The 20,652-nt window shown below is 26.5% G+C and overlaps 1 protein-coding gene across 1 annotated transcript; it reads right to left on the bottom strand.

Moving 5' to 3' along the window:
* Positions 1-302: 302 nt before the first annotated feature.
* On the bottom strand, positions 303-17,979 carry LOC135929717 (probable E3 ubiquitin-protein ligase bre1). Its single transcript, XM_065466421.1, has 11 exons — positions 17,926-17,979; positions 17,724-17,876; positions 17,645-17,683; positions 17,496-17,601; positions 17,356-17,450; positions 17,237-17,312; positions 17,037-17,198; positions 16,849-16,987; positions 4,835-5,374; positions 921-1,073; positions 303-879 (listed from the first exon to the last, which is right to left on the bottom strand). The coding sequence occupies exons 2-10, from the start codon at positions 17,837-17,839 to the stop codon at positions 928-930; spliced, it is 1,419 nt and encodes a 472-aa protein (XP_065322493.1). The 5' UTR covers positions 17,840-17,876; positions 17,926-17,979; the 3' UTR covers positions 303-879; positions 921-927.
* Positions 17,980-20,652: the final 2,673 nt, after the last annotated feature.

Genomic DNA, 20,652 nt, shown 5'->3' with positions numbered 1-20,652 from the left:
CAATAATGCAATGGATCAATCAAGCTATGATCCACATACTGTTAAAATAAATGATAATTAGCAGCACAATCAAGAAAAAATATAGAACTTCCTGGAACAGAAAAAAGAAAATAAATAATAATAATTTATATATATTTTTTTGATCATTTATGTAGACATTTACTTAGATTATATTTATATATTAAGTTGTATGCTTTACCCAAGTTTGATTTCTCAAGAAAGGGGGGGGGGGCTGTTGTATCTTTTGATTTGTAATTGACAAATATGGACGTTTTTCAATATTTTCGATAATCTTTATTTTAAGATGTGTGTCACGTGAGATATATATATGTTATTGTCTTTAATATGGAAATAAAATTATGAACATGAAATAGTGGTTTGGGGTTGTATTTTGAACAATAAACATAATACCTGCAAAAATATTTTATACAATTTGTCCAGCCCAGCCCTAAATATTTTTCTCCGACCAGCAGGACAGATTGCGCAGACTTCTAGTTTAGTTTTTATTTTTTGAATGCAAAAATTTTATTATTTTTACATATTCTACAAAAAAATCTGAGGGGGAGTTGTTTGACAGAATGATTTGGCAATATGTACTTTTTCTATAATTTTTAAAAGATATCATAATTTGTATAACAGAAAAGTTGAATAAAATTTATTTATTATATCATACATTATGTGGTGTCAAAAGTATAACACAATAAAAACTGTACTTATTTTTTACATCAAAATCATAAAAAACCCAGATTAAATGAATTGCCATTTTATAAGTAATAATAAAAAGTAAACTATCCCTATTTTTTATATTTACATTGCAGCAAATTACCATTTGCGATATAATGAAGTAAGTATCAATTTTCTTGGTTATTTTATTCTTTCCTAACAAAATTTTGTATATTCTATAAAATATATTGTTTTACTTTGATTTCAAATATTATAGGCTGGAAATATATTTTTGAAAACTGTTTGGTTATAAGATGAAATATGTTCATTGTTTTTGCTTACAATGCCATTTAAATTTTTAGAGATTTGTTGTGAAGATATAGAATCGACAATAGTAAGAGCAGTGCCACCTTTAAGAATATTTAAAATATAAAATGAAATATAATTAATTGCGCCAAATAATATAACGTTTTATGACCTCTTTAAGATATTGATTTTAAAAAATTGGATAATTTCATGTCAAGTGTTAGGGTGAAATGAAAAAATAATATATTAGACAGACGATTTCCTAAGATTAGTAAGATTCGGTATAAAAAGTAAGGTGAGTGTAACTAAAACTTTTTGGAGTTATTAAATGTAAAGATCGGGAAAATATCTCTTTTTACCATATAAATCCAACAATACAAATCGTCTATTAAATCATGAGTAACTAAACAATAATAAGATAAATTGTCATAGAATCCTGAAAAGAGGAGGAAACTCAAATTCCCACTTTTTTGGAATCTTTAAAGAACCGTAAAGATTTGAAATATTAATCATAGATCTTACCCGGAATTGATCCAAAAGCCGAAAAATGATATAATATTAAAAATCTGAGCCAGGCCGAGCTTAAAAATTATAAAAAATTTAAATGGCTGGCTGAAATTTTAATATTTTTATAATTAGATCAATTAATCAGTTGAAAAATCACGTAGAGTAAATTTACAATCTATCTTTGAAATATTCTGCAAAAGATGGCCAAAATATTTAAGATTATTAAAATTTAAAAATATTATATGGACCAAAAATAAAAATCCAAATTGGGTCAAAATATTTTTAAAAAATCTCATGCCAGGCTTGAAAATAGAATTTTTTTTATTTAAATATAGGGCCGTAGGCTAGTATAATTTGGTTAGAATAGCAATAACTAATATTTTTAATGCACAATGCGATTTTATTAAATTTGATCAAAATGCTTAATATATTTTTGGAAAAATCGACTTAGATTATTCCCAAATTAAAATTTAAATGAAAAATAATATGTACAAGTCAGTGGTGTCATTAGCCTTTGCTATCTAAGAAGGCTCAATCAAAAAATTGGGGGCGGGTCTCCGCCTTCCATTCCCCCATTTTTTTAATCGATGCAAACTATGAATTAGTATTCAAATCCCCATATTTTTCTATTTATTATACAGTTAAAGTATCTAGATACAAAATGTATTATCTATATCTAGATACTATATTGACACAATTTTATTTTACGTTTTTTCATAGATATTTGAAATAAATTCATTTAATAATATGTCCATTAAATATTCGACTTTTTTATTATCTTTAAAAAAAAAATTATATAATTTACAGAGGATTAAAAAAATATATATTAAAATGGATACTATAAAAAAAATATATATATTTAAAAAAAAGGTGGGTATATATCATCCAAGAGGAGAGTGAATGCTTAAAAAATTAGACCGGCAAATTTCCAGGGAAATCTGCTGGCGAAGGTAAAATCCTTCATTGGGGTCCCCTGAGATCTGTCTCATTTTTTTTCCTATGATTTTGATGAAATTGAGGGCCTCGTTTCCAAACATGCCTAGGGTATTGGTAACGATAGGAATGAACAAAGTGTTGGCGAGGCCAGCGTATTTATTTTTTTAAGGATTTCTGCCTTTTCGATAGCAGAAAATGAGAGGTTAGACTTGGCTGCAAAATCAACGCAAGTGTAATCCCATGTTAGCGGAAGACCATTAGACCAGGGTATGAGAGAAATACCATCCGGGCGTATGGCATATTCGTTTGAAAGACCCACTGGTTCAAGGGTAGATGGGATATTAACTTTTTTGAGGGCGGCTAGTAAAATGTTATTGATAGATTTATGACGAGGTTGTCGTCCACGGGAGAACTTGCAGTGCAAGGGATGGTAAGCCTTCGATTCAATGGGCTGACCACAGTCGATGCAGATTGAGGGAACTACGACATTACAGCCGAGGCGGAGGGCTATAGATATACGTAGCTGTTCGCCAGTCATGAGGAGGCCGAGATTGGCGCTGGGGATGGCTTCCAACCATTCGTAGCCAGAGTTTGCATTTAGTACCAAATTATTGGGATTTTCCTCAAAGGGCCTGTTCGAAATAAGATATTCAACGGAACGGGCGATCAGAGGAGCATCCCAGTCTTTTTGGGTACTGGAAACGGGACGGCTAAGGGTGGGAGAGCAGTTGTTGTCCCAAAAGGTGAGGGCCTGAGAGAGGTCAGTATCTGAAGGAGTAGATTCATTGTCGATAATAGATTGAGCAGCAAGACGAGATGAGATAAAGGCTGAAAGGGAAAGTTGTAAGTGGATGATGACAACATGGCAAATTTTATATTTTATAATATTAATTTAAAAAATATTATAATTTTTAGATCCATATTTCTAGAAAATCTCTAAAAAGCAAATAATATAATATTCGATTTTTAGGACACCCCACTTATTAGATGATATAAATTTTAACTCATCAAATTTTGAATATATTTAAAGATTATACCAATATAAAATTATTATTCATTAAATATAGCAAGCACTCTCCCGTCAAGTATTAAGGTAGAAGTTTAGTGTGGCTAAAAATTTCTTTACAGATGGTGATGCCTTATTGATAAATATTTTGAGAATGTTTATTATTAAAATTACCGAATTTTACCACAAGGAGAATTACCTTTCATACATATTAACAGGTTAAAATTCATACTAAAAGCCCCCATTGGAGTAACTGAATCAGCTAGTTCCCTTTTAAACAATTTTATATCAACAATATAAGACCTAAAGCCCTTACACACATTACCTATCTCAACCTTCATTTTTCCTAGTGAAAAATTTCCTTTATATACCTAAAATCCTTCATGCACTCAGATCGTCTACATTCTTCATACATTTAGATCGATTATTCTCAAAGCACAATCAAGGACTGTTTTGAAGAAGTTTTAAACATCAAATTATGCCCCTTGTCATGGATGCAAGCATCTCTTCCTTCCAAGAAGGGAGTATTGGAATTCGATCCCCAATTTCTTTATCACTAACAGCTTTCATTTCATCACGCATCTCTTCCGATAAGTTAATAAAACACTCTTACCAGACCTAAATCTCCCTTTAACCACATTGGACAATAGTAATATAATTACCCAATAAACCTCGCCCCACAAGAATCCTCCAAGAAGATTGAAACTCTCCATTAACTGCACGTTTCGTGAAACTTCTTCTTTCGAACAGGCAATCAGAGGAACTTACTAATTTTCTCCTTATCAATAACCATAATGGTTACGAATGGCTCAAGGCCACTCCCTGTCAAAATCTAGACACATACTTCTCTCCAGAAAAACACAGGATATCAGCTATTTTAGATGTTACTTTCCAAAAAAATAGAAATGACGTTCCTATTTTACTGAAATGAAACGGTACTAGTAACTGAATTACCTTTAAGGACATTACTTTAAACTCTGAAATAAACCGATTACCATTATCTATATCTTTTATGATAGAGTTAACTTATATGCTGACTTGTCAATTTTTATACAGACTATAGTCAAGACTCAAGTCGATAGGAAGCAGCTAATGAGTAGATTCAAAACAGACTCGAGTCAGGTTTGAAGCGACTCATTGAGCCACTCGATTTAATAACAGCTTTGTCAACTTAAAACTTGATTTTGCACTAAGCCAACCATTTGACGATTCTACCTTATTTACTTTTCTAAAAAGTATATTTGACCACATCGATAAAAAAACCACAAATAAACACTTTTGGTCAAGCTATCCTATAAATAATTTCAAATTTCATATGCATATATACTATTGAAAATGGTATTAAATGAAGTAACACTCTTTGATAAATTACAAAAAAGTAGCAAGCTACTTAACAATGATAATTTAATATATAACCTATAGGAACTTCGGATTTTAGAATTGATAACTTTTTTGATCTTTTATGCTTGTCATCATCTTTAGGCTTTTTAACACTTTTTCTCACATCAATGTGTTTTCTTTTTTCATCTTTATCATTATAATAATTTTCTTTGTTAATTTTTACTGCAATTTTTTCATTTTCCAATACTCTAATTTTTCTCTCAAGCCCTCTTTTGAATTGAAATATTGCATAATTTATGCTATTATATGAGGGTATTTGATCTTTAGCATTTTTGTCAAATAATCCATTACTATTGTTATCAAATTCATCCATTGTCGATTTAATAGAAGATTGATCCCCTAATTTATTATCTTGGAAATTATAACTGATTTGAATATGTTTTTTTGTAATATCTTCTAATAGGTCATATGTATTATTATTATTAACCATATTTTCATTTTGATTACTATCATTTTCATATTTATCTGAATTAACTCTTAAATTTCTAAAAAATAATGGTTCATCCAATTTTTTAAGTTCATTTTCTATTATTGATCGCCTTTCTAGTATTGACTCTTTAATAAAGAAAAATATATAAGGTATATTTATTTTATAGAAGGCATTCCTTTCCATGTATAATTTAGTGTTAATAAAAGGCTAGATTTGAGCCGATTTTTAAAAACGGCTAACTCTATTTTATTCATATAATATTACACAAGCCTAAAGTTTTTGCTCAAAGGTTTGGAAATCTATTAGAGAAATCTAGAGACTTGGGCAATATTTTTCCGGCTAAAATATTAAATTTGCCTTTTTAAAAATCAGCTTAATCAAAAAGTTTAACAACACTAGTAACCGATCAAACAAATATTATTTTAGTGAGATCTCTTGGGACTTGGGCAAAATTTGCATATAAACTACGGTACATGTAACTAAATAGTGTTCAAATTTGGAGATATCAAGCCAATTATGAAAAATAACCTATTTTCATGCTTAAAAATTGTTATTTAAAGGATTTACTACAAATTATAGAATTATAAATAATGATTCCAATATCAAAATAAAGTACTTACACGTTAATTAGGCTCGGTTTTAATTAAAATGTGATTTATTTAAAAACTAATTTAAAAAATTGATATATGACATTTATAAAATTAAAGGACATGTTGATGGTTGACCGTTGGTTCTTTTAAATGAATCCTGGAAAAAATATTTCAATTTTAATAAAATTGATTATTCTACAAGATTCTAAGTAACTGTTAGATTTTACCAAATGTAGGGGGTTTAGTGTCTAATAAAATTAGTATTTCTCCTAATATAAACACCCATCCTTAACTTTGTTGCATAACCTAAGCTAATTAATGCAATGTACTTTGAACTTGTATTTATGAAATAACTAAAATACTTACTTACTTATTGAGTACCTCTCTGAAGTACAAGTATCTTTTAAATTTTATCGAATTTAGTGTAGTATTTTTCCTCATCCAATATAAATACTAACCCCTATCTTTGTTGCATAACACTTAGCTAACGTTGTCTACAAGCTTAATATCAAGACTTACCCCGAACTACGTAGTTTTCGGTAAAAACTAGGGCTGTGTCGATATTAAATATCGGATCGGAGTGGCACCGATATTTAGCGTATAAATATCGGATCGAGCCGATCCTGTAAAAAACCAGATCTGATCCGATCTTTTTTTGTTATTTAATGTTATGTATATTTATCATTATTATAATATTTTCTAAATATTTTTTTTAAAAATAGATATTAATATTAGATTCAATATTAGGTCTTAGTTAGTTTTAAATTAAGAACTAATTATTTAACATCAGTAAAAAGCAAAAAAAAGACGTTTTTTGGACCTTTAACCCCGATTATCTCCGTTAATATAGTTGCTAATGCGCTAAAATTTTGTTTATGATCTAATATGAACATATATAACCAGCCTACAACTTTTTATCGATATTGAAAGGAGTCAGCCGAAAATCTTGATTTTCTTGCTCATTTGACATGGAATGACCCAATTATAAAGGTTAAAGGCTCATTACGGTTAGAAATTTTTTTCTAAATTATTTTTATTGTAGCAACACCATCGTACAATGATTTTAATTATGAATATTATTTATTAAAATTATTGCCATCACTTAAGTTAAAATATTGTTTATTTATAAAATAGATGAAATTTATTTATTTTTATAATAAGCAGGGTTTCGAACCGAACCGCCAAACCGGAATGAACCGTTATAATTTTCTGAACCGTAACCGAACCGTTATAAAGAAACTATAAAAAGAGCGAACCGAACCGTTATAAATATTTAAAACCGGTTTAAACCGGTTCAAAACGGTTTTAAAAATAATTAAATTTAAACATTATTAACCTAAATTTGAAATTTGAATTTTCCTTGGGGAAATTTTTAAACTCTTTATTTCTTTTCAAATTGAATTTTTTTTAAATGTCAATTAATACCACCATGTTTATTGTTTTTTCTTTTCACTTTAATAAATACTCAATTTAATAGAGATTAGGCGAATTACCAGTTAATTAGATAAGAATCTTAAAATCAAACAAGACTATTCTTTAAATTAACAAGTTTATTCTTATATATATATATATGTATATTAGTTATTAATTAGCTTATTAATACTTGCTAATAATTTGGGAAAAATCATAATTCTAACTAACATCTAAAGAAAATCAGGTACTGATTATTTTAATAAAATACTGTTTTATATTAATTTCTTATTAATTAATATTTTCATAATAAATAATTTATAATGACTTAAATGAATATTAGAATTCTGAAATTAAAAAAAACATATGATTGTTAATTAATATTCCTGTATTTTATGGTTAATTTATTTATTTATTTCCATTTACACTTTAGTGGATAATTTCTTGAAATAATAACTACTTACTGATTAACCTCAATATCTTATAGCACCAAATAAAATTTAAACACATGAAATTCAATTGGATAATTATAAAGATGATCCATTAAAGTTTTAATTTAATTAACTTTAATTTTTTAATAAAAGACAGTTGTTTTTGGAATTTTAAACAGCTTTTCTATTTCTTTTCTTCTTATTTTATATCTTATCTTTTTGCTTCTTTCTTTTCTCTATTAAATCAAATTATTTATTAAAATGGTATTAGTAAGCTCCATTCACTTATTTAGTTTCATCTGTGTACAAGGTTTGTTGTTAGTATCTTTGAGGAAAAAATCGGCATAATTATATGAAGGGTAGGCCTGCATATAATTCACGTTTTTGGGGGAGATCTTGTCAGATAAGATAAATAAAAAATTATACTGATTCTATTAAGAAATTTATTTATTCTATTTTTATAATAAAAGATTCTAATCTATTCATCATCAAATAGCATATTAGTATCTATTAAATGGTTCGGGAAAAGTCAAATCCTGTGCGATCATATTTTAAATTAGATATTGTAAAAAATCAATCTACTTGTAAACTAGAAAACTGTGGTAAAGTTTTAACCGGGGACCATGCAGCAAATCTTGAACGACATATAGAAAGATTCCACGATAAGGAATTCAAATTATTTAAAAAAAAAGATAATTTGACTATTGTCAGATAAGATAAATAAAAAATTATACTGATTCTATTAAGAAATTTATTTATTCTATTTTTATAATAAAAGATTCTAATCTATTCATCATCAAATAGCATATTAGTATCTATTAAATGGTTCGGGAAAAGTCAAATCCTGTGCGATCATATTTTAAATTAGATATTGTAAAAAATCAATCTACTTGTAAACTAGAAAACTGTGGTAAAGTTTTAACCGGGGACCATGCAGCAAATCTTGAACGACATATAGAAAGATTCCACGATAAGGAATTCAAATTATTTAAAAAAAAAGATAATTTGACTATTAAAAAAACAATAACAAAAAATGCAAATAATCATAATACAATTCAAAATGCTTTTACCAAAACTAATACAATACAAATTAATATTAATAAAGACACTTTAATCCGCTCCTGCACTGAATTAATCACAGTTCATGGGAGACCAATAAAATCAATTGATGACAAAGCATTTAAAAATATTATAGATCCGATAATTGTAGGATTGGGTGGTAATTTAACCATCAATTCTGAAAATATACGCAATAATATTAAAAAAATGGCATTTGATTTTTCGCAAAATTTAAAAAAAGAAATATACCAAAAACTTATATCGTTAAAATTAGATATTGCAACTCGATATGATAGGTCCATACTGGGGATCAATATTCAATTTATAGATAATGGAGAAATAAAATTAAGAACGTTATGCATGAAAGAGATAAAAGAAAGACATACATCAGAATATCTAAAAAAAATTATTCTAGATGTTCTAAACGAACATGAAATAAGAATTGATCAAATTTATACGATAACCACAGACAATGCAGCTAACATGATTAAATTAATCAAGCTGTTAATACATCATGATGAAGAAGATGATATCCTTAATGATTATTTAGATAATGATAATTTAAATAACAATGATGATATAATTGTTAATGAAAATGAAGAACCTTTTTTTAATATTGAAAGTATTAATCTTGTACCTCATACGAGATCCATGTTAATGGGCATTAGATGTGCCTCCCACACATTTCAATTAGCAATTAATGATTGCATAAAAAATTCAAATGAAATTGTTATTATTAATAAAGCAAGAAACATTTGCAAAAAAATAAGAAATCAGACTACAATGTCTATTTTGTCCAAATTAAATTTAAAAAAGCCACTAATAGATTGTTGCACAAGATGGAATTCAATCTATTTAATGTTGGAAAGATTATTAGAGTTAAAAAACTTTTGCCAAGAAATATCGGCCCAAAGTAATGATCGTGAAAAATGTTTGTCAGAGAATGAATGGAAAATAATTAGTGATATATTAAAAGCTTTATATCCATCTTATATTTTGACAAAATATATACAAAGTGAACAAATGACCATGGGCGATTTTTATGCAGCATGGATCAAATGTATCATGCAAACTAGCAAAATAGACACTTCATTTGCCAAACTTTTAGTTTGTACAATCAAAGCACGAGAGATTAATTTGAAAAATGAAGTTTTTTGCTCAGCTATATATCTCGACCCAAGATATAATGTATTTTGATCATTTGAAGAAAAAGATATCGCCAAAAAACATCTTTATAAAACTTGGAACTTAATCCAAAATTTAAATAATCAGAATATTGAAAATCTAGATACTATTCCTACGTGTTCACATTCGAAAGATAACTTAGATGATGATTTTGAAGATTTATTAATGTCGCATGAAAGCCTTAATAAGAATAGTTCTCAGGGCATAGAAAATTATAATAAATGTGTAGAAATAGAGTATATAATTCGGTCATTTGATAATATAGAGAGATTAGAAAAAGATGCAAATCTTTTGAATTATTGGGAAAATGTAAAAAATAGTATGCCAGAACTTTATAAGTTAGCTATGGTTGTGCTAGCAGTTCCAGCTACGCAGGTATCCGTAGAAAGAGCATTTTCTAGCCTTAAGTTTATACTTTCTGCGCAAAGAACTAAATTAAATCCTGAAATATTAGAAAATATTTTAGTTATCCGTTCCAATTCTCTTTTTAAAAATAAATAATATAAATTTCATTATATTTATGTGTTATTTTATTCCTCATTGTATTTGCGCATGTTTGTGTTTATCTTATTTATGAAATAAAAAGAATTGATTTGTCTAATTTATATTTACTAAGTTTAATAAAAATATCTATTAGATTATCATTCATGGTTAAATTAAATAAGAAATTATAAAAAGATTTTTCTCTAAAATTAATATATACATGGTTAATGATTAATTTTTTTTTAAATTAAATTTATAAAAACCGGAACAAACCGAAAAGAACCGTTATAAATTATAAACCGAACCGAACCGATATGATTATTTTTTTAAAAAACCGAAATGGAACAAAACCTTTATAAAATTTTAAACTAAAAACCGGAACGAACCGTTATACTAAACGGTTCGAAACCCTGATAATAAGTATCTATAAATTAAAATAATCATAACTCATTTCTAAATATATTATTTGAACGTATAAGTAATATATTTTCAAATATAAGTGGATTCATATTTGTTCGATGTGACGATAAGACAAATTTTAGCCCCAAAAAGATTATTTTAATAGAAATTGTGTTGCGGAAAACGCAAGTACAATAAGAAAAAGTTTATAAAATTTTGGATATTCAAAATTTTTTGATTCCCAATATACAAAAACTGATGATTTTTTAGATTAATTAAATGCATCTAAATCAAAAATTGGTTATTTAGATATTTTGCATACTAAAATATAGGAAATAAATGCTCCAATACTAATGAAGAAGTTAAAAGATTGTGGATAAATTAAATGAAAAATTAATACATACTTCTTATGGATATTAAACAAATTTTTTAGATATGGTAAAATATGTAATACACCACAAGAAAATGAATGTTAAAAAAATGTAAAATTATTTATTTTATTTTGTCTGAAACCGGTTTAACCTTTTTTATAAATCATTTTACTCCTTCAAAAAATAATTATATCGGTTCAGTTACGGTTTCGATATTTATAAAGGTTTGTAACGGTGTAACGGTTCATTCTAGTTCACACCGGGTCGCTGCTTTTTAGGTAGAAGTTGAAAGAATGCCTTTTTATTGAGATTTAATTTTGAATTACGAATTATATAAAATGAGGAGTTAAGTTCCATGTTATATATGCTCTAATTAGGAAGTAATGTCGTTAATAAGATGATATTTTGAAAGATCAAATCACTGCTACCATTTGTCTTCATATATGGTTGAAGAATTTTGCTTATAACAGTTGAAATTCTTGGGAGCTTTGGTTTGGATTAGAGGTGGGCGCGGGCCTAAATTTTTATTCACGGCCCGCCCGCTCATCGTGGCAATAAAAAATATTCACGCTTACCACTAAAAAATTTTCGACCCGACCGCTCATGAAAGGCAATATTTTGATTCACGCCCGTCACGCACTAAAATTCATGGTGTTTTTAAATTTTTCAAAACTTTAATGCTATAATTTTTTACACTTTTTTGAATTTATTCTATTTATTTTTTTAATTCCATAATCCATAATAACAAAAAATAAATACATATTATAAATCCAAATTTTTACATAGAAAAAGAAGAATGTCATTTTTTTTATTTCGATTGTGTACGCCTTTTCTCTAATCGAATGGCTGCAGAAAATAACTTTTCACTAGAAGCCGAATTTGCCAGGGCTGACAAAATTTTACTCTCTAATTTTCTCAAAAAAGAAAATAAAATTTCCTCCTTCCAAAACTTCAAATATTTCCAATGTTATTTGTTTTATGGGATGAATCTTTTAAATTCACACAGCTTTCATCGGTAGATGTCGATGCTTCATCAGAATCATCTGAAAATATGTTTCATTTAGAATATATGGGTTTTTAAAAATGTAGGATGAATTAAGAAAGTTATAAATGACAGTTGGCATTGATTTATGCATATCATCTAATTTTATATCATTTCACATTTTTAAGATTGTTTTGTAAATATCTTCCTTTTCTCCGTCTATTAAAAACTTAAGGCTTTTTAAATTAGATCTAGAATTAAGCCTACCTTAAGTGAAAATCTTGCGACAAAACACCTAAACATAAAAAGAAAATAGAACTAGGAGCGTGACACCAGATGTTGTTTATAAAATGCCGGAATATTTTTTGTTTTCAAAAATTATTCTTTTTTAAAAAAGAACTAAATTAAATTATAAAATTACAAATTTATATTTATAAAAAAACTAAAATTTCCGTGATTCACGAGAAATTTATGTTCAGGCACGGGAAAAATTTTGGAAAGGCCCGTCACGCCTAATAATTAAAATTTTATTAACACTCACGCCGTGACACGATGGGTCACGCGTAATTACACAGCCCGCTCCCACCTCTAGTTAGGATATCCCTTTTCTCTTAATCTATTTATTATTAGCGATTATGCCATTTCAATTAATTTCAAATTTAAGGATATAGGTGTAGGGAATTGTGTGTTTTTTTAATTAGAATATTCTTTTCCATTTCAATTAAGGTGGAATTTAAAAATTTATTGAATTTGTAGGGATGTTGTCATTCTCATAAATTGGTATTCTTTTTTATATAAAGTTATGTGACAATTATCAGGAACTCTTTACCAAATATGTGAAATTTGGAAATATATAATTTTAATTAAACAGAAATAAATAAATTTTAAATTAGGAATAAATTATATTAAGTTTATTTTCAAGTTCTTTTAGGCCTATAAAATCAGATATAATATTCATTTATAATGTTTCTAGTAGTAAATTTACAGTAATTTAAAAAAATTGTTCTTCAAAAAGGCCAAGCAGAGCCACTTTGAAGCCCTATATCTCTAATTCTAATAAGCTAAGAGGCTAAAATATCGGATTCACCAATTATAACATTTCAATTACCAATATACCAAATTTTATCAAAATTGGAGATGGTCAGGTAGTAAGGTTATTGATTTGACATATAAATATAAAACGTTTTATGTGATTTTACACATAGAAAAAACTCAGCATTCCAATTTTATTCATTTAATAGGGATGTACCGATTTTATTGGTCTAAAATAATGGTTATAGGCCAATATATTATAAAATTCTCCGATCTGATGGTGTCATAATTTTAAAAAATATAAGAAATGTAAATATGAAAATGTTTATTTATAAATATAACAACGTTTTTCAAAAAAATCAGATAAGGCCGATACCTATAAAAAACCAATCTGATCTTTTTACTTTTTTTGTTATATAGTTTATTATACATAATTATAATATTTCAAAAAGAACGATTCTAAATAATTTTTTATTAATTTTTAAAACAATGCAACACTTCGCTATTTTTTTTTATAGATTTAAAATATATTAAAAGATTTTTTATAAAAATGGAAAGGAACACCCAAAGTTTTATTTATTCTAAATCTTTTAAATAATAACGCCAATTATATTAATTATACTTTAAATAAAGGATATTATGTAAATATGGCATCTGAATTATGGAAATATTTTACTAATTTTGCAAGATGCGTTTGGAACTCTAATTTCACGGGGAGGAATAATGAAAACTTCATTTAATGCCACCAATATCCGTAAACATTTAAAGCGATACCATCAAACGGCATTTGAAGAGCTAATAAAAAAACGCAATATTAGAAAAAAAATCAAAGTTTAAAAAATAAGAGTCCAGAAAGTCAGCCAACAATATCAGCCATCCTTAATCAGTATTTGGAAAATTTCTGCCCCTAAATACATAATTATGACTAATTTTATAAGGAAATGTTAGAATGTGACCACAAGCCGATTTCTATCTTGGAGGACGACGGCTTTACATCAAATCAATTATGTCCAAATTATAAAATTAAATCATTTATTGAATCGCATATAGCAATAAACATTGTACAAATTTTAGATGAAATGATTAATTATTGGGGAATAAGAAAAAATAAAATACACCTAATCATTAAAGATAATGCATTCAATATAGCTTTGGTCATGAAAAACGGGAAATTTCAAAACGTTACCTGTTTTGCTAACAGTTTGCAATTGGTCGTAAAGGTATCAATTTTATCACAGAGATTTATCATTGACAGGCTTGCTCGGGTAAGAAATAGTAGGCCACTTTAAACATTGACTAAAAAAATCTTGAGTCTAACTAGGCATAAATTAATCCAGGACGTGCCCACCTTGGGATTCTACCTATTACATGCTTGAACAATTGATAGAATAAAATAGGGTGATACAGCTGTTCATTATCGATAATCCTAATTTTGGAAATCTCTCATTATATGAGTGGGAATTAACAAAAAAGGTAATTCTAGAACCAATTCAGAAGGTAACAAAAGAAATAAGTATGGAATCATGTTCAATTAGAAATGTTATACCCTTTGTTGAAATTCTGAAAAGTGAATTAACGATTAATGGGGATACAGATAGAGGTGTGCAAACTATAAAGGATACCATTAATAATCAATTAATAACTTGGTTTTTTGATATTTATGATGATGACAATTGTCTTATCGCAACACTACTTGACCCTCATTAAAAGGATTTATTTTTACCAAAGGTCTTTTCATATATTGAAAAACTCAGAACTGCATGTGACCCTTTTATTAAAGGTGATAATAATGTTCAACTTCCAACTCCCAATAAGATTCGCCAGGTTTTATTTTTTTAAAATAAATATAGATTTTATTGATAACTTAGGTGATGAATGACAATGAGAAGAATACATAACATTAAAAAATGCAAATTTAATTTTAGGGATGCTTATAAATTAATAATCAAAGAGAAACTAGTAATAAATAAAATAATTGAAATCGATAGTAATGTAGATGACATGCCATACTTGATAAAAATCAAGGAATATTTAAAAGAATCTTTATTATATAGAAAGTATAATAAAATATTTATCATATTAGCTTAGTTGGATTAAGATTAACCCATTTGTTTGTTAGAAATTTGTTTGGATGAAATCTGTTTTTCAAAATAAACAAAAAGGTTGGGTTTATTTGATACCCACTATTTTAAAAATGTTAATTTCATATTTGTGTTCTTTTTATAGATAACTAAAATAACATTGCTATTATATATCCCTTTTGGATCCACTTGACTATTGGAGAATTAATACTGAAACGTATAAAATTTTGTCAAAACTTGCATGTAAATTTTTGGTGCCTCCTATAACAAGTGCCCCATCTGAGTTGGCAGGGGATATAGATAGTCCACATTGTAGATTATTGCCAGAAAATATAGAGGCTCTCATATTTATTTTAAAAAATCTAATATATTGTAATTATATAAATTAAATATTACAATTTTATCATTCATACCAACATATATATTATATAAAATAAAATGGATATATCATTAAAATATATATATTTTTTATAATATAATTTTTTTTAAATTATGTCTTAATTGTAGAAATAAAATATTAAAATTAAATTAAATGCATTTTGCATAAAAAATATAAATTTCTTAAAAATTAATATTGGATTGGTTTTGAACCAATATTGGATAAGTAAAAAAAATATGTGGATCGCACAGTCCTGATTTTTTTAATGAATATTAAACATTCACCCATATAATATTTTGTTTTGCACATTTTTATTATATACCCTTTTACATTAAAAAATTAAATATGTATAAAGAATACAATAAGATGTTATATTGGATCAGTAATCGATGATATCATATCAGATCCAATTTCAAAATGTGGTATTGAAACTGGTCTACATTGGGCAGGTTTTTAGCTTGCCCACATATACTTTGGATGGGTGTGGTCTGGTTCTCTAAAATATTTTCAACATTGGATGGGTGGTGGTTGGGTTATAAAATGTTTAGGCAATATGAGCAGAACAAACTTCAATTTATAAAAAAATTAGTTTTATTTCATAATACTGAATATCATATATGTTATATTAAAAAAAACATTAAAATAAATAAATAAAGAGCCAAACCATCCTTTAAATATTTTTTAAACATTAGGCAGATGTAAGTTAACAAAATTTTATAGATAAATGGCTGGCAGGTAAATATTTTTAAAAAAATTATAAGTGGGGAGGTGGGTGGGTTAAAAAATATTCCAAAAAACAAGTGGGCAGGTTTTTAGCCAGAAAACCTGCCCATTATAGACTTCTAATTAAAATATCCCTAGTTCTAGATTAAAATTTTATATAAACAATAAAAACTTATTTTTTTTACAAGAATTTTAGGAGTTATATAGAACCATTGAATTAAAAAAATCAGTATATTTAAAAAAAAATGTTTATACTATATTTTATTATTCAAATATATAATTAAGAAAATGTTTGATTGAATCAATTGATAAGTATTAAAAAAATCATTTTTCATACTTGGACTCTTAATATCTTCAAAAATAATAAAACTTATAATAAAAAAAATTAGAACACTATTTAGTTATGTGAATCCCAAAGTACGGAGGAATCATGATAAATTTGATATTAAATGACCAAAAAATGATATTAATAACCTTCAATTTTATTAGTACTAGTATCTAATTTAGATTGCATTTCAAGGTTCATAAGAGCAGGTAAATAAAATATATTTGGATGGGTCTGAGTCTTAACAAATCTTTTCATCTGATTTTGGTATTCTTCCCATGCTTCTTCCTAATGTTTTATAGTATAAAATATCCTAGTATTGTTAATTTGTAAATACCAATTTCAATATTTCAATTTTTATTTCTAAAGCTTTCATTCTATTTTTAGCTTGTTTTTGTTGAGTAAATAATTGTCGTTTTTCTAATAACAAATCTTGTTTCTCCTGATTTGCCTTATCTTCTAATTTTCTTTCAATTTCAGTTCTTAAAGTGGCTCTACTCTTTTAGAAAATTAAATATAAATAAAAACAAGAAAAACTTTTTCTTTAGCTTGATCTGAATCTTTTTTAAATTGAGTTAATGTTCCTAATAAATGACCAAACATCCTTTTATTTCTAAAACAATATAATAAACACAGAAAGAAATGAGATTTCATACCTAGCAATTAAATTTATATTTTTATGTGTGTCAATGAAATCATCACGAGATTTAATTGAATTATTAACTTGAACAATCATAGAATTAATAATTGGCTATAGGTATAAATAATTTTTATATATCAAATAAAATTTATAGACCTTAGAAATATCCTCAGATTCATCTTCAGTTATTGCTTCATCATTGTCAACAACTATATGATCAAATTCATTAAATATGTGCTGTGATTCTTTCTTAGGAAATTTACTAGAATGGTGGTTTATAAATATAAACATAGGACAAACTATACTTATTTTCTTCATGCAAAGAGGTTATTTTGTTAGAATTCCTATGAATATAATAGGTATAATTTTATATATTGTATTTACAGATTATCATTTCGGCTCCAAGTATATTTTTTGATAGATTGATTGATATCATCCAAATTTCCTTTTATCTTATCATATTCCTCTTGTATTAGAGTCATAGACATAATATCCGCCATAATGTAAACCTAACTTTGAAAGGTACTATATATTGCGCTAAAACAATAGAATTATAGTAACATCGTTATAAAAATCGTGGTAGTACTTGTTTTTATTCTACTCCCTATATTTTTTTATTTTTAATAATGTTGATTAGTCTTATATTTTAAATTTGAATATTTATTTATATTTAAAATATATTAACGTTATATCATTTGAATATCTTATATTATTTAAATTGATTGTTTAATATATTCAATTAACTTTGTTTGATATTTTTTGTATAAATAGATTGTGATAGAAAAAAGAAGTTAGTGAATAAAATTTAAATTTATATTATTAAAACAAATTTGTTTAACCTTATTTAAAATGGTGCCCCGATTACGGTGGTAAGTTTCTTCGTTTTTTAAAAAAAAAAAATATTAAATAAAAGTTTAAAAATTAAAATTATATCCTTACCTTGAAAATAAAATAATCAAAGAATTTATCCGTTTTTTTTGTCGATTTCTTTTGTAAAAATAAAAAGTAAAGGAATTACTTATCAAATTCGTCGTTCGATATTGGAGATGATAAAAGGACATATAAAATTTTTTTGACTTTTCTTTTCGATAGTCAAAATTTTATCCAAATTTACAAAATTATAAAAGGTAAAAAAAAAAAAGAGAAAATAAAATATATATATATATAAATAAAAGAGTAATATGATAAAATATAGTTTTTTCATCGGAATCTTTGCATTTCTACGTTATGATGTTTTATTTTAAAGCTTATAATATACCTCAGCGCACAATTATCGATGAAATGTTGAAGGAAATGGGAGGATATAATGAATTCTCTACGAAATAATAGAATGAATGAAATTTTCTTTTATTTTAAGTCCTTACGAAAAATGATTGATACCTACATGTCTCTAAATGGGAAGCCCTATGTTTTTGATGAAAATAATTTCATTTTTATATCTTGTGCAATTACGGAATATTAAAATTTAAATATTAAAACTTAAATATCTTTACGCTTTACATATTTGATATACTACATTTATTGGACATAGAAAAATTTTTATTAGCTATTATCCCTATATTACATTATTTTGTAATTTTTCTCGCAATTATAAAAAAAAAATAAAAATTTTTTTACGCGCTTAGCAGATCACAGTTTATAGGTTATTAATAAAATTTTCTAACGATATTAAAGTAATATGAAATTCTTTGTGACGAATCAAGTCTAGATATTTATAGATAATTCAAATTAAAACCTAGTGGACTAAATCCTCTTTACGAATTAGAATTAAATTTTTCACAGATAAATTATATTGAAACTTAGTGGACTAAATCCTCTTTACGAATTTGAATTAGAATTTTTATAGATAAACTATTGAAACTTAGTGGACCACATTCTCTTGATTAAAATTAAAATTTTTTAGACAACTTAAATTTGATTTTAATGGACTACAATGTTTTGCTTTTACGATTCTAAAAATTGAAAGTTTACTTTATTTAAATAAAATTTTATCATGGACGAAAAATTAACTCTTACACACACTCAATATGTTCCTAAATTTTCCAAGTTATCAGGAAAATTATCTGAGACTTATCTTAACTTAATTGAAACATACTTTGGGGACATATTGAGTCAGACTCATCTAAAGTTAGGACACTACTATGTAGCTTACCAATTGAGATTGTAGACCAAGTTACGTCGATATGTTCTAAAGCACAGTTAAAAGACTTTAATATTGTTTTTGGTAAATTGAAACTAATAATTCCAAGTGAGGACATGAATGTTAATATAAAAAACTTTAACTTAGCGGTACAGGGTGCCGATGAGTCCTTCCATACTTTTTATTTTAGGATTTCAAAACTTCATAAAAAATGCGATTTTGATAACGATACGAGAATGATTGAGAAATTAATAACTTGTTCTTTAAATGATAATATCAGAAGGAAGTTAAATAAACATAAGCACGAAGGCTTAGATAAGATGATGAAATTAGGAGTTGAGTTAGATGGCAGCAATATTAAGCCGGAGATTAGGGATACAAATTATATAGATAAAAACGAAAATTTTATAAAAAATATTTCTAAAACTTTTAATAGTAAGGGAATCATAATAATTTTAGGCCAAGTGATATAAATAGCAGAAACTACCAAAACAGTAATTTCCGAAATAACGAGGGTCACTCTAGAAATTTTAGTAATAATCAATCTTCAAACAACTACAATTCAAACAATTTTGGTAGGAACAACGCTCGGCAAAATTTTAACTATAATTCAAACAATTACGGTAGGAACAACACTCGGCAAGATTACAATAACAATTCAAACAATTATGGTAGAGGTACTTGGCAAAACAATAATTATAATGGGAGAAACAATTCCTAGTCTTACGACAATCAAAGAAATCAGAGTCAATATAATAATCGATATGGTTATCAATATCAATCCTACAATAACAACAATAATGGAGAAAATAATACGTGGAAAAATTATAATCAAAATATTAATCAAAGAAAACAATTACAATATAATGACATGAATCAAAGTAACATCAATTGTAACATGAACATTGAAGAGATTGTTGAAGAAAAAAATGACCCTACACAAAATAATAATGGTAGTGATTTTAATGTCAACAATTTAACTGAGTTTAAACTTAATGATAATGCGTTCATGACAACTTTAAAAGTAAATGATGCTACTGTTACTATGCAGGTTGATACGGGATCCAAGTTTACGATTATACCTCATGATATGGCTAAACAAATAGGTATTAAAGATCTTAAAAAGTCCACTCTACAACTCACAGCTTATGATGGAAACTTAATTAATTAAAG

Source organism: Gordionus sp. m RMFG-2023, chromosome 5 (assembly GCF_954871325.1).
Source record: "Gordionus sp. m RMFG-2023 chromosome 5, tfGorSpeb1-WG-v2, whole genome shotgun sequence".
In the NCBI taxonomy this organism is placed as follows: Eukaryota; Metazoa; Nematomorpha; class Gordioida; order Chordodea; family Parachordodidae; genus Gordionus; species Gordionus sp. m RMFG-2023.
Note: the sequence above shows the minus strand (reverse complement) of the source record. Positions and strands in the feature narration are given on the sequence as shown.

Coding starts and splice junctions, on each gene's coding strand:
- LOC135929717 (XM_065466421.1), bottom strand. CDS start 17,839: ATGGCGGATATTATGTCTATGACTCTAATACAAGAGGAATATGATAAG. Junction 16,988..17,036: donor AAATTGAAATATTGAAATTG/GTATTTACAAAT, acceptor ATAAAACATTAG/GAAGAAGCATGGGAAGAATA. Junction 5,375..16,848: donor TAGTACTAATAAAATTGAAG/GTTATTAATATC, acceptor TCTTTATTAAAG/AGTCAATACTAGAAAGGCGA.